The sequence below is a fragment of the Rhincodon typus genome, chromosome 14 (assembly GCF_021869965.1).
Source record: "Rhincodon typus isolate 14 chromosome 14, sRhiTyp1.1, whole genome shotgun sequence".
Lineage (NCBI taxonomy): Eukaryota > Metazoa > Chordata > Chondrichthyes > Orectolobiformes > Rhincodontidae > Rhincodon > Rhincodon typus.
Genome location: NC_063345.1, coordinates 2,197,271 through 2,212,817, shown reverse-complemented (window position 1 = coordinate 2,212,817; position 15,547 = coordinate 2,197,271). Strand labels below are relative to the sequence as shown.

Sequence of the window (15,547 nt, the reverse complement as noted above, 5' to 3'; positions counted from 1 at the left end):
CCCCCATTTCTGAAGAAGGGTCTAGGCCCGAAACATCAGCCTTCCTGCTCCTCTGATGCTGCTTGGCCTGCTGTGTTCATCCAGCTCTACACCTTGTTATCTCAGATTCTCCAGCATCGGCACTATCTCTTATTGATTATTGTGTTTTTTTTCCCTTTCTCTCTGTGACCAGGAACACTTCACACCTGAATGCAGGTTCAAGGAATCAGTATTTGAAAACTACTATGTGACCTACTCATCCATGTTGTATAGACAACAACAGTCTGGAAGGGGCTGGTACTTGGGACTTAACAAGGAGGGAGAGATCATGAAAGGAAACCACGTGAAGAAAAACAAACCAGCAGCCCACTTCCTCCCCAAACCATTAGAAGGTAATGACTCAAAGATTTTCTTTGCTTTAACTTCAGCTGTGAGCACCTGGAGTGTAGGAAACGCAATTAACTAGAGGTCAGGTTCATCTTTAATCTGGTCGTTATTCGTTGAGAGGAAGGATTGAATATTGTAGAGATGCCATGGGAACTACAGTTAAGAGGATCTCCAGGTTGGCATTTTGTTCTAATCTTAATTAACTGTTTGCTTCCTGACACCTGTCTGCTTCCTCTTCCAATCCAGAACCTATTCCTTTTTAAATCAAGGGACATCTTGCACCTAGTAATCGCAGGCAATTGGGTGTTTTCATCTCAAATGCATGAAAAAGTTCCTTCTGCATTTTCAGGTCGAGTGACCTGAATGGCTCTTCACAGATGCTGCCGGACCTGCTGAGCTTTTCCAGCAATTGCTATTTTTGTCTCTGATTTACAGCATCTGTTGTTCTTTTGGTTTTTATTTTGAGTCAGTTTTGTCCTGCACAATAGGTTTCCAAACACAATCTCAAGAGCATCAACTGGAGCTGGCTGGTTACTCTGCATTCTCAGTGAAGTTGTTTGAAGTATTTAACATTGGTCAGGGAGAACTCCCCTGCCCTTTCTCAAGCACAGATATGCGATCTTCTACCAGCACAACAAAATTGTAGTTATCTCGCACCTTTTGATGTAATAAAATGTCCCATGGTGCATCATAGGAGTACTATCAACTTAGCATTGGGACAGGTGATTACATCTTGGTCAGAGGTGAAGTAAGCCATAAACCTGGAGAGGGAACTCCACAGTTTGGGGACAAGTTCATGAACAAAACAGGCTTCGTCAGTGCAGCTGTTAAAAACCAGGATTCATAGAGGCCAGAATGAAAGGAGTACAGATATCTCAGAAAGTTCAGGGGATAACTCATGTCACACTGATCGGCACAGGTAATGTCATGGAGGAAATTGAAAAAAGAATGATTTCTTTGATAAAGAGCCGATGCAGGTCAGTGAGGATGAAGGTGAGAATTGAGGTAATATAGTTGTTTATTGAGCTGAAAGTTAAAGAGAGAGGGAGTGGGAAGTCAGGACCTTTGGAATTGTTGAATCCGAAGGTAACAGAACCTTTAGCATCAGTAAATCTGAGGCACTGTAGAAATTTTTAAAAGCTTCTTAGACAGCACCTTCCAAACCCATGACCACTTCCATTCAGAAGGACAAGGGCAACAGATACATGGGAACACCACCTCCTCCAAGCCACTCACCATCCTGACTTGGAAATATGTCTCCGTTCCTTCAGTGTCACTGGGCCAAAATCCTGGAATTCCCTCCCTCAGGAATTGTAGGTCAACCTACAGCAGGTGGACTGTAGCAGTTCAAGAAGGCAGCTCACCCCCATCTTCTCAAGGGCAATTAGGGATGGGCAATAAATGCTGGCCCAGTGAGTGATGTCCATGTCCCACAAATGAATAAAAACATGTTAAGAAGATAAAAGTTGATAACCTTGATAATGGTGTGGATATATGATCAGAATGTATCTTGAGAGAAAATGTAACACTAAGGTTCTGAACTCAGTTGATTCAGATTTTTGATTTCTTGGTTTTAAATTTTCTAGTGATTAGTTTATTTGTTTACAGGATCAATGTATTTATTATCATTTGGCCTTGAGAAAATGATGGTGTGTGGTATTTTGTTATTCACCATAGCTGAGATCTGGGGGAGATTGTGGTATTGTTCATACTAGTGTTGGTGGATAGCATCGTCATCCTTCTGTACAGTAACACGTTGCTGTGAGCACTGGTTATTTTGCGCATTTGACTTTGGTTGATAGCTGGCACTACTGGCTGTGAAATTCTTATGATCAAAATAGTCAGATACCCAGCACTAAAGTTGCCAAGCAAGCAAAGCCTTCCTTTGTTAAAAGAGAATCTGCAGACTGTAACAGATTCTTAACCTCTGGCCCAAGAGTATATGGCAGCTCCAAATAAACTGAATGTACATTGCACTTTTCGAAACACTATATACTCGAGCAGGTTCAGAAGCTTCACTTGACACAATGGTCAGCTTATCGTTAGATTTCTCAGACTTGTTCTTCCCTCCCTATGTCCTTTATCTTCTCGATCTGTCATTGGGCATTAGCCTTGAATGTTCAAATGCTACTTTTTGACATATTTGTGAACTTGAGTTGTTCTCCCAAGCAATGAAGGCTACCCAGTATTTCAGTAGAGGAGACAATGATAGTACAGGGACAAAATCAATGGTCTCACAATTCAGAGGCCTGAACTCCTGGCCTGAGGGGAGGTTCAAATCCTACTATAGGCAGCTAGTGAAACTTAAACTCAATTAATAACTAAATCTAACTAGTCTCTGTAATGATGTAATGATTATGTTTGTTTATTGTACAACCCCATCTGGGTGACAAATGTCCTTTATGGAAGGAAATCTACCATCCTTATGTGCTCTGGTCTACATGTGACTCCAGACTCAGAACAACGTGGTTGACTGTGAAATGACTGAGCAATCATTCATGGGAAATTGGGAAACGACAATAAACACTGGCCATCCCAATGACCCAACACCCTGTGAGATATATAAATGATATATCTTTCAGAAAGCACAGTTTTTGTCCCAGGCATATATTGATGCCAATGTCGTGGATGTGAGGTAAGTGTGAATAGTGTCCATGGAGCGTGTCCTAAGATGTTGGTGCTTGGTGTCCAACATAGAGGCCCTTCAGAATAAGCGGCCAGCTGAAGGCACCAGGTACCCGCTTGGTCTTCCACATTGAGAATTAACAATATGTTCTTAGTAAGATAGAAAGCTGAGTCATCATGAGGCAAGATGATGCTTAACAAGAGTCAATCCTCTTAATTGGCAACTTTCCACCTCCTATTGAGAAATGCACCAATCCGATTGTCAAAAGTTTAAAAGATGGAGTGTGTTGTTCCCGATATCGAGATGAGCCTCCCTGGTCTTCCTGTGTGATTCTGGCACACATCTTCCCACAAGCCATGTCACTCAGGCTTCTATTGGACTCTGTCTGTTGTGTGCCCATTTGTAAAGCTAAGTTTGACAAAATTATGAGAGGCATGGATAGAATGGATAGTCAGAGTCTTTTTCCCAGAGTAGAAATGTCAATTACTAGGGGTCATAGGTTTTAGGTAAAAAGGGCTAAGGTTAAAGGAGGTGTAAGAGGCAGGTTTTTACCCAGAGGGTGGTAAATGCCTGGAATGCACTTCCAAAAGAGGTGGTGGAGACAGTTACAAAGGCAGTGTTTGAAAGGCATCTTGACAGATGCATCAATAGGGAGGGAATAGAGGGATACGGACCATGTCGAGGCGAAAGGTTTTTAGTTCAGAAAGGCATCATGTGTCAGTGCAGGCTTGGTGGGCCGAAGGGCCTGTTCCAGTGCTGTACTGTTCTTTGTTCTTTTTGTTTCTTTATATTTCCATGTGGAAAGATAGTGTTCAGTCAAGTTTACCTTTGTGACAGACACTTTCAACAAACCTACTTTTCATTATTTATTCACCATATTGAGTTGTCAGAGTGTTTACAGAAATGCAAAAGAATAAATTCAATCTGCCTGCTCAGTTCCACAGGAGCTAAAACAAAAGTAAGATTGATATAGAAATTACAAAGTAGAAAGAGGCCATTTGACCCAATGAGTCTCTGCAAGCCTTTTTTCTCTACTCAACCCATTGTTGTAATCTGGTTCCTTGCTCATTTCCAAAAAGCTACTCATTTACCCTTTCCTCAACCCTAACCATAAATCACTAACTACAGGCTTGACATAAAGTCAGATTCCACTGTATCTTCTGTTGAAACAAGCCATTCAATGTGGGAAAGTGTGAGTTTATGCACTTGGGCAGGAAGAATAGGGGTGTAGAATACTTTGTAAATGGTGTAAGTCTTCAGAAATCTGAAGCTCAAAGGGGTTTGGGAGCCTTAGTTCAGGATTCTCTTTAGTTTAACATGTTGGTTCAGCTGGCAGTTAGGAATGCAAATACAATGATTTGATTTGATTTATTATTGTCATATGTACCTAAGTACAGTGAAAAGTTTTGTTTTACGTGCAGTACAGGCAGATCATAACACACAAAGATCATAGGGTGATTGAACAGAGTGAGGAATACAAAGTTACAGCTGCAGAGAAGGGGCACAAAAAACAAGATCAACATTAGATTTGAAATTTGAGAGGTCCATTCAGCACTCTGATAACAGCAGAGAAGAAACTATTCTTGAACCTGTTGATACATGTGTTCAAGCTTTTGTATCTTCTGCCTGATGGAAAAGGTTGGAAGAGATTGTAACCGGCGTGGGAGGGCTACTATTCCATCGCAACAGGAAGTGTAGATGGAGTCAATGGATGGGAGGTTGGCTAGTGTGATGGTCTGGGCTGTGTTCCCAACTCTGTGTAGTTTCTTACGGTCCTGGACAGAGCAGTTGCAGTACCAAGCACCCAGATGGAATGCTTTCTATGGTGCATCTGTAAAAGTTGATGAGGGTCCTTTTGAACATGCTGAACCTCTTGAATGTTAGCATTCTTTTCAAGAAGGTCAGAATACAAGAGCAGGGTTGTACTGCTAAGACTATATAAGGCTCTAGTCAGATTGCATTTGGAATACTGTGAACAGTTTTGGGCCCTTTATCTAAGGAATGATGTGCTGGCATTGGAGGGAGACCACAGGAGGTTTACAAGAATGATGCGTGAAATGAAGGGCTTGTATAATGAGGAGTGGTTGAGGACCCTGAGACTACTCAGTGAAGTTCAAAAGAATGAGATGGAATCTGATTCAAACTTACAATATACTAAGAGGCCTGGATAGAGTGGACGTGGAGAAAGTGTTTCCACTAGTGGAACAGACTAGGACCTGAGGGCACAGCCTCAGAGTGAAGGGATGACCCTTTAGAACTGAGATGTGGAGGAATTTCTTCAGCCAGATGGTGGTGACTGTGGAACTCATTGCCACAGAGGGCTGTGGAGGCCAACCAATGACCATGAATTGTCAGAAAACCCCATCTGGTTCACTAATGTCTTTTAGGGAAAGAAACTGTCACCCTCACCTGCTCTGGTCTACATGTGGTTGACTCTTAACTGCCCTGTGGGCAATTAGGGATGCGCAATATATGCTGGCCTGGCCAGTGATGCCCTCATCCTGTGAATAAACAAAAAGGTAAGTTTTTGATTGATTAGGGATAAAGGGTAATGGGGAGAAGAGGAGAATGGGGGTTGAGAAACATATCATCCATTATTGAATCATGGAGCAGACCCGATGCGCTAAACGGCCTCTTTCTGCTCCTATATCTTATTGTCTTATAACACAAGAAATTAATAAATGCAGGCAGAAGATTTTCAGTCACACAGCAGTGATGTTGTGGAACAGAGTACAGCTACAGAAGGTGTAACAAGAATTCCAATTGTTACAACAATTTAATTTAATTTAATTTAATTTGATTTAACTTAATTTAATTTAACTTAATTAATTTAAAACAACGAAAATTGCTTCACAGGCTTGATTTTCAAACCAAATTTGGCACTGAGTGACAGTAGGGCAAAGGACCCTTGACACAAAGTTTACCAACTATCCGAATTGGAGGAGAGAGAGAATTATAAAGTTTAGGATCCAGAGATTTGAAAGTATGTCTACTAATGGTGAATTAAAATCAGTGAAGGAACCTGTTCCAATTCGCAATGGTGTGTGAGTTGAGCCACTGTCCTGAGGAATTCCTGCAGGCATGTCCTGGAATTGAAATGATTGGCCCCCAACAGCCACAGCCATGTTCCTATGTGCCAGGTATGGCTCCAACCAGCGGAGAGTTTGCCCCCTGATACCCATTGATTCCAGTTTTGCCAGGGCTCCTTGATGCCACACTCGGTCGAATGCACCCTTGATGTCAAGGGCTGTCACTCTCACCTCATCTCTGGAATTCAGCTCTTTTGATAACGTAAGAACTAGGAGCAGAAGTAGGCCATTCAGCCCTTTAAGCTTGCTTGCCACTCAATATGATCATGGCTGATCTCATCTCAGTCTCAACTTCATTTTCTTGCCCGGTCTCCATAACCCTTCAATTCATTACTAATTAAAAATCTGTCTGTCTCCTCTTTAAATTTACTCAATGTCCCAGCATTTACCACACTCTGGGGGAGTGAATTCCACAGAATCATGACCCTTTGAGAGAATTTATTCCTGCTCATTTCTGTTTTAAATCTGCCACCCATTATCCTAAAACTATAACCTCTCGTTCTAGATAGAGAAAGCATCCTTTCTCCATCTACTTTGTCAATCCATTTAGCATTTTCTATCCTTCAATTATATCTCTCGTTCTTCTAAACTCCAGAGTGAATAGGACTAAACTGCTGAATTTCTCCTCATTAGACAAACCCCTCTGGAATCAATCTAGTGAAACTCCTCTGAACTGCCCCCAATGTAACTACATCCCTCCTCAAGTAAGAGGCCAAAACTGTACACAGTAGTCCAGGCGCAATCTCACTAATGCTTTGCACAGCTGCAGCAACACTTCTCCACTTTCATATTCTATTCTGTTGGCAATAAATGCCAAAATTCCATTTCCCTCACCTATTTCCTGCTGTGTTTGTATTCTGGCTTTCTGTGATTCATGCACAAGGACACCCAGACCCCTCTACTATGAAGTACTCTGACCACTCCACTGGTCATGACATTGAGTATAGGAATTGGGAAGTCATATTTCAGCTCTACAGGACGTTTGGAATACTGCATACAGTTCTGGTTACCCTTCTATCGGAAGGATGTTGCTAAACTCGAGAGGGTGCACAAAAGATTTACAACAATGTTACCAGGACTGGAGGGTTTGAGTTGTAAGTGGAGCCTGAATAAGTAGAGCATTGAGTATAGAAGTTAGGAAGTAATGTTTCAGTTGTACAGGACGTTGGTGAGGCCACACTTGGAGTATTGTGTTCAGTTTTGGTCACCTTGCTATAGTAAGGATGATATTAAACTGGAAGGAATGCAGAAGAAATTTACAAGGATGTTGCCAGGACTCAAGGGACTGAGTTATAGGGAGAGGTTGAGCAAGCTAGGACTTCTTTAGAGCATAGGAGACTGAGGGGGGATCTTACAGAAGTGTATAAGTTCACGATAGGCATGGATAGGGTGAATGCACTCAGTCTTTTTCCCAGGGTTGGGGAATTGAGGACTAGAGCGCATCTCTTTAAGGTAGGAGGGGAAAGAATACATTGAAAGCTGAGGGGCAACTTTTTTACACAGAGGGTGGTACACATGTGGAATGAGCTGCCAGTGGAAGTGGTTCAGGCGAGTACATTAATAACATTTAAAAGGCATTTTGACAATTACGTGGATAGGAAAGGTTTAGAAGGATATGGGGCCAAGCACAGGGAAATGGAGTAAGCGTGAATGGAGATTTTGGGCAGCATGGACCAGTATGGGCTGAAGGGCCTCTCTCCATGCTGTAAGACTTTATGACTCTATGACTCTAAGCTGAGGTTATTTTCCACTGGAGCGTCGGAGGCTGAGGGGTGACCTTATAGAAGTTTATAAAATTATGAGGGGCATGGATAGGGTAAATAGCCAAGGTCTTTTTCCCAGGGTGGGGGAGTCCAAAACCAGAGGGCATAGGTTTAAGGTGAGAGGGGAAAGATTTAAAAAGGACCTGAGGGATACCTTTTTCATACAGAGGGTGGTGCATGTATGGAATGATCTGCCAGAGGAAGTGATGGAGGCTGGTAAAATTACAACATTTAAAAGGCATCTGGATGGGTTCATGAATAGGAAAGGTTAACAAGGATATGGGCCATGTGCTGGTAATTGGGACTAGGTCATATTGGGATGTCTGGTTGGCACAGATGATTTGGACCGAAGGGCCTGTTTCCATGCTGTATGACTCTATGACTCTATTTTGGATAATAAACTGCCTTTTTTATTCTTCCAATCAAAGTAGATAACATAACACCTAACTTCATCTGCCAAATTTGGCCCATTCACCTAACCTGTTGACATCCATTTATAGATTCCTTATTTCTTCATTGCAACTTACTTTCCCATCTATTTTAGTGTCATCTGCAAATTTGGTTATCGTGCTTTCTATCCCTGCATCCAAGTCATTAATGTATATTGTAAATAGTTGGGGCCTGAGGACCAAACCCTATGGCTCCCCACTAGTTACATCTTGGCAACTAGAAAAAGACCCATTTATCCCATTTATCTGCTCTTTGTCAGTCAGCCAGTCCTCAGTCCAAACTAATAAATTACCCCAACCCCATATGATCTTACATGGGGTATTAACCTTTTGTGTGACACCTCATCAAATACCTTCTGGCTGCCCAGATATACTACATCTATAGGATCTGCATTATCCACATTGCTTGTTATGTCTTTGAAGAACACTAGCAAATTAGTCAAACATGATATGCCCTTTATGCAACAGTGCTGACTCTGAGGGATTATATTTTGACTTGCCAGATGTTATTTTCTCCTTAATAATAGATTCTAACAAATTCCAAATGACACACGTTAAACTGTCTGCAGTTTCCTGCTTTCAGCCTCCCTCCCTTTTGAGTAAGGATGTTATATTAGATTTTTCCAATCCACTGGAACCTTTCCTGCATCCAGGGAATTTTGGAATATTATAACGAAAGGATCCATCATCATTGTTGCCACTTCCTGGGGACTTGTCTGCTGACACATGATGCCTGCACTCCCAAAACTCAGTACTTTTACCTCCAGTAATGATAATAGTTCTAAGTTCCTCCCTTTCTATGACCCCTGCATTATCTGTTACTTTTGGGACGGTACTAGTGTCCTCCACCGTGAAAACTGAAACAAAATACTGATTTACTGACTCCAGCATTTCTGTGTTCCCCGCTATTAACTCCCCAGCCTCATCCTCCAAGGAGCCAATATTCAAAGCAATTACCAGCCAGCTTTTGCCCATATTTAGCCATAATGAGGAGCTGAGTGATCTTGCAGCATGCAGACTTAGCGTCAGTGAACAGGCTATTGTTGAGTTGTTGCTTGTTAGAAGCCTGATGGCACTGTTGAAGAACCTATCCGTCATTTTACTGATGATGGAGAGCAGACCAATGAGGTGGTAATTGGATTTGTCCTGCTTTTTGTGCACAGGAGATATCTGGACAATATTGCACATTGTTGGGTAGATGCCAGTGTTGCAGGGCTGGAACAGTTTGGCGATGATGCAGCAAGTTCTGCAGCACATGTCTTCAGTACTGTGTTGGCAGGACCTATAGCTGAACGTTTCCACACTAGAATTGCCCTCTTATCATTGCAGAGCTACCTATATCCAGAGGTTTCGCAGAGCTGCACAATATGAGTGGGCTGAAATGACACTGAAGTTAACAGAAAATTGTTGCCTTCTGCTGACTCTGAAATCTTGTAGTTACTTCAAAATCCAATCTGGAATGCTTTCCACAAAGTGCTGCAGTGGTGCATTCATATACGTAAAGCACAGCCACCACCACAGAAATTGTTGGCCCAGTCTTTACATTAATCGGTCTGAAAGCTTTGATCGTGTGTTTTTAACAGGGGTTTGACTGGCAGTAAGGATCAGAGCCAGTGACTGGCAGAGGCTCACAGCTGCAGTTAGAATGCAGAAGGAGAATTATGTTCTGAGATCCCACTGCATCTCAGTTACAGATTTCACCCAGATACTCCGTCCCTCACTCTCTCCTCTCCTTATCAAAACCTCCTTTGAAAAAATGTTTCAGGTGTATAGCTCTCTGGGCCACCATTTGTTACCTGTCCCTAACTGCCCTCAAACTGTTAGCCCATTTCAGAGGGCAGTTAAAACTCACACACATGTTGCTGTGTGTCTGGAGTCATACGAACATTAATGAGCCAGATGGGTTTTTACAGCAATTCTTACATGGTCTCTGTTAAACTAATTTGTAATTCCAAACTTTAATTAAAATGAGGTTTGGAACTTTCTTCCAAAAACAGCAGTTGAGGCTGATTCAGTTGTTAATTTTAAATCTGAGATAGATACATTTTTGTTAAGCAAAGGTATTAAAAGATATGGGCCAAAGGCAAGTATACAGAGTTAGGTCACAGATCACCCATGATCTCATTGAATGGCAGAATAGGCTGGAGGGGCTGAATGGCCTACTCCTGTTCCTATGTTCCTAAGTCAGGAGTGACTTGGAGGGGAAGCTGCAGGGGGTGATATCTGCAGCCCTTGTCCTTCAAGATGGGTATGGTCAAGAGTTGGGAAATGCTGTATGAGGATCTTTAGTGAATTCCTGCAGTGCATCTTTTCAATAGTACACATTGTTATTATGTGTTGTGCTTTCAGCTGCATGGACCCCAAGCTTTTAAATTTCATCCCGAAACTCTCCAAATCTCCCCTTCTCCCTCTCTTCCTTTCCAAAGCCCCTTAAAATATACTTCTTTAACAAACCATCTGAACGTTTATCTCCTTATGTGGCTCTGTGTGAACTTGTAAATTTTCTGTCACAGGGTGTAGCGTGGCTTTCTGGACCAGGGTTTATTGCCTGTGAAAGGGCTTTTCTCTTGAATTGTTGCTGTCCACCTGGGGCAGGGACGCCCACTGTGCTTTTTGCATGAATCTTGTGTTGTTTTACCAAGTGAAACATGCGAGATAAATGCAAGTCTTTCTGTGACATTGAGGGACAAGCATTGGCTGTGACATTTTTCAAAGTAGGAATTTTTTACACCCTCCTGAGAAAACAGATGGAGTCTCAGTTGAACACTGCACCTGGAAGGCAATAGCTCGGACAACACAGCTCTCCCTCAGTATTGCATGGAGCTGGGAGTCTACATTGTAGTCCTCTGTGAACCTGGCTGATTTCTGAGCTTGCAGTGAAAGAGCTACCACAGCACCATTGTGGAGTACTGTCCATTCAGAGGATCATATTAGAGAAGTATGAAACTATCAGATGGATAGTTACTAAAGCAGTGTCACACTGTCGTTCAGATGAGACATAGAACCTGGCTTTCTCTGTCTTTCTCAGGAGCTGCCATGTGTCCTGCGTGACAGTATGTTGAAGCTGAGTAACACAGTTTTCTGCACAGCTGTGTTCAAGAAACTTTCTGGAGATTGTTATGCAGTCACAGTGAGGGTTGATGAGGGTAATGCTCGTGATGTGGTTTATGTGGAAAATACTAGGGATCGTTTAGCACAGCTGGCTGGATGGCTGATTTGCAGTGCAGCGTGATGCTGACAGTGTGGGTTCAGTCCTCACACTGACTGAGGTTACCATGAAGGACTCTTCTTCTCAACCTTTCCCCTGACCTGAGGTGTGGTGACCCTCTGGTTAAACCATCACCAGTCATCTCTCTGTAATGGGGCAGCAGCAAAAGCAAGGGATGATGCTCAACTGGTTTGAAATGCCAGTGCAGTGTTAACTGGAGATTTGTGTTCAGTCCTTTGCATCACATTTCATGAAGGATAGGCAGCACTAGAGAGGGTGCAGTAAAGATTCTCAAGACTGGTCCCAGAGATCAGGAAATACTGTGGTGAAGAAAGATTAGAGAAGTTGGGACTGCCCTCCCAATTGATTGAGATTGACTGGTCAGGTAGAAACTGTTTCCATCAATGGAAGGATTGAGAACCAGAGGGCACTGACCTATGGTAATTGGCAAAGGAAAGCAGGGCAGGAGGGATTAGACAAAGGAGCAGAATTATGCCATTCAGCCCAACAAATTTGCTGTGCCATGCAGTCATGGCTGGTGTGTTACTCAATCCTATTCTCCTGCCTTCTCCCTGATTGCCTTCCCAATCAGTAACCTATCTATATGAGGCGATAAATCTCTTAGGATCAGGAATGCATTGAGTGTGGTGAAGACATTTTTGATCATTGTCACTGAACTAGTAATTCCAGAGACCAGATTCACATTTTTTCAAAGTTGAGGTTAGTCATCTCAGCTCCAGGACATCTCTGCAGGAGTTCCTCAGGGTGGTGCCTTAGGCCCAACCATCTTCAGCTGCTTCATCAATGACCTTCTCTCCATCATTAGGTCAGAACTGGGGATGTTCGCCAATGATTGCACAGTGTTCAGCACCATTCGTGACTTCTCAGATACTGAAGCAGTCCATGTTCACATGCAACAAGATCTGGACAATATCCAGGCTTGGGCTGACAAATGGCAAGGATTGTTTGCGCTGCACAATGACCATGTCCAATAAGAAACAATCTAACCACTGCCCCTTGACATTCAATGGCAATACAATTACTGAATCTCCCACTATCAACATCCTGGGGGTTACCATTGACCAGAAAATCAAGTGGCCTCACCATTTAAACACAGTGACCACAGGAACAGGCCAGGGGCTGAGCATCCAGCAGCAAGTAACTCACCTCCTGAACCCTCCAAAGCCTGTCCTCCATCTACAAGGCACAAGTCAGGAGTGTGATGGAATACTCCCCACTTGCCTGGATGAGTGCAGCCCCAACAACACTCAAGAAGCTTGACACCATCCAGGATAAAGCAACTCACTTGATTGACACCACATCCATAAACATCCACTCCCTCCAGCACCGACGCTCAGTAACAGCAGTGTGTACAATCTACAAGATGCACTGCAGTAATTCACCAAAGATCCTCAGACAGCATCTTCCAAACCCACGACCACTTCCATCTAGAAGGACAAGGGCAGCAGGTACATGGGAACAACACCATCTCCACGTTCCCCTCCAAGCCACTCACCATCCTGACTTGGAATTACATCAGCATTCCTTCACTGTTGCTGTATGATTTGATCTGAGTCTGTTTGAGTTTTGGATAACCTTTAGAATGTACTGAGATTGTGAAGGCTGCTTCCTTTTCTGAAGTCAGTTCTCCTCGATTGGATGAATATACATTGGATTGGTGTACTTTGGTTAAAACAGATTTTCCAGCAAAAACACTGCACCATTTGGCTGTGTTCCCCCATATATGTTCATCATAGAATCCCCACAGTGTGGAAACAGGCCCTTTGCCCCCACAAGTCCACACCAACCCTCAGAGGATCCCACCCAGACCCATCCCCCTAATCTACACCTCCCTGAACACTACAGGCAATTTAGCATGGCCAATCCACCCTAACTGGCACATCTTTGGACTGTGGGAGAAAACCAGAGCACCCAGAGGAAACCCATGCAGACACGGGGAGAATGTGCAAACTTCACACAGACAGTCGCCTGAGGGTGGAATCGAACCTGGGTCCCTGGTGCTGTGAGGTGGCAGTGCTAACCACTGAGCCACCATGCCTCCCCGAAGTGTTCCTTCCCATGCTCCATCATCTCACCCTGTCAGAATGATCTACTCTTATGTGGGTGTCCAAGTTCCTTGTCAATGGGTTAATTGTTAGCCTGGGTGAGCCAGCAGCTCCAGTTTACATCAGTGGGTATACACATATACCTGCTGTTCATATTGACTTATGATAATCTTCTGTTTGGTTTTCAGTTGCCCTTTATAGAGAGCCATCACTACACGAGTTGGCGGAGGTTCTGTCTCGATCTGGAACACCCACCAAGAGTCGAAGTGCCTCTGCAGTGCTAAACGGGGGCAAGACGGTGAGTCAGACTGAATCAACGTAGCTACCTGGAGGCCCGGCCCTATCCAGACAAACCACGTTACAGATGCTGACAACATATCACTAGCAGACAGTCTCTTTCTGTTGTAAAATGATTCAGGAAACAAGCTACTACTGAGCTGGGTAAAGTTGCACTCCTATCAGCCTCTTAGGTCCTTCTGATTTTTCTGTCAGTGGATAAATTTTAGCCAAGAAAATGCTTGTGCATCTCACCAAACACCGGGACGGCCGATCGACCATCATTTTTGGGATGTGGCGCAACCGAAGAAATGTCATTTTATCCCATCACCAGATCCGCCTCCGGGAAACGAATCATAGTAAAATTCACAATCTGTTCGCAAGCTGAAAACAAGTTCCAGCTCAGCAGTGAACACACAGGCACACAGATACAGATACACACAAAACAAAGCAGACCATATTTACTCCTGCCAGAGGAATGTAGCCACCTTTGGGTTTTACTGAAGGAACGAGGAACACATTAAACAGTAAATGCATCTCGTTCTTGGCTCAGTGCTGTTCAGTCCCATCAGATACACTTGTACCCGGTTTCTTTTCTTTAGTCTGACAATAGTGTTTTGCAGTACTGCAGTTCTACAGCTTTTTTTATACTCCAACCAACAGTGATAGGATTACTTTCAAAAATTAGTCAGGGTTGCGAAAATAAAATAAATGAACAGAATTAAGTCAGTGTCTCAGGCAATGTAGTTAAAAGTGTAACTTAGAGCAATCTTGTGGACAAGGGTTTCTAGTCTGTAGTAATAATAACCTTCTAGTGAAACTCCTAGAGTGCAGAAATCCCATCCATTAGCAAAACGCACCTTCATAACTCGTTCTCACCTTAGGCATTTGCACATTGACCTTGTTGTGGTGGTTTTTACTCTTGAACAAACTGTGGGGTTTTGGGGTGACTTCATTTTTATAACAATATGGAAAGTCTTATTTGTAACAGTCTGCCACTGCCTCTGTTCATGTACTGGGCAATGGTGGCAGTTATTGTAACTGAGCTTCCTTTTGGGTAGTTTATCCTCAGCTCATCCCAGTACACACTACACAGAGGTTCTTATTATTCTGTCAATTAGTTTAGACTTTTATTTTAATTTCTCTGTTGCATGGGAGAAAGCTGGTAATAATGGAATAGAGTTGCATGATGTAGGATCTGTATTTTAAACATGTTGGAAAATGTGCTCCGAACATTACATGGGTTATCAAGTACATGCAGTTTTCCTGCTTCTGTACTGGTCAGATGTTTATTATTTGTTGTGTACACCAACAGATGCACTGAATAAAACATTTCTATGAAGATCTGTTTTCAATGTGTCTTCATTTATGTGTGTCTTTATACTTATATAAATATGTGTGTGTGTGTGCGTGTGAGTGTGCGCGCGTGCGTGTGTGTGTACGCGTGTGTGTGCGCGTGTGTGTGTGTGTGCACATGTGTGAGTGTGCGTGTGTGTGTGTAGATTTGTGCATTTGCAATTAGGTTCTTGTTAAGTAAAGGAGTGGGTGAAAGGCTGTCAGAGGTTGATGGGAATATGGATTTGAGGTTACAATCAGATCAACCAGAATTTTATTGAATGGTGAAGCAGTGGGGAGAGGTTGAACAGGTTGGGGCTATTTTCTGAGATAACAAGGTGTAGAGCTGGATGAACACAGCAGGCCAAG

General features: G+C 43.0%; 1 protein-coding gene across 2 annotated transcripts in view; it reads left to right on the top strand.

Annotated features, from left to right (window-relative positions):
* The window catches only part of LOC109916436 (fibroblast growth factor 13-like), a 219,463-nt gene extending 204,278 nt beyond the window's left edge, over positions 1–15,185 (top strand). For both annotated transcript variants that reach the window (XM_048605132.1, XM_048605131.1), the window contains exons 4-5: positions 173–371; positions 13,756–15,185. In XM_048605132.1, coding sequence (XP_048461089.1) covers positions 173–371; positions 13,756–13,889 — 333 coding nt within the window. In that variant the 3' untranslated portion in view covers positions 13,890–15,185. The remainder of the gene's footprint in view (positions 1–172; positions 372–13,755) is intronic.
* The last annotated feature ends 362 nt before the right edge of the window (positions 15,186–15,547 follow it).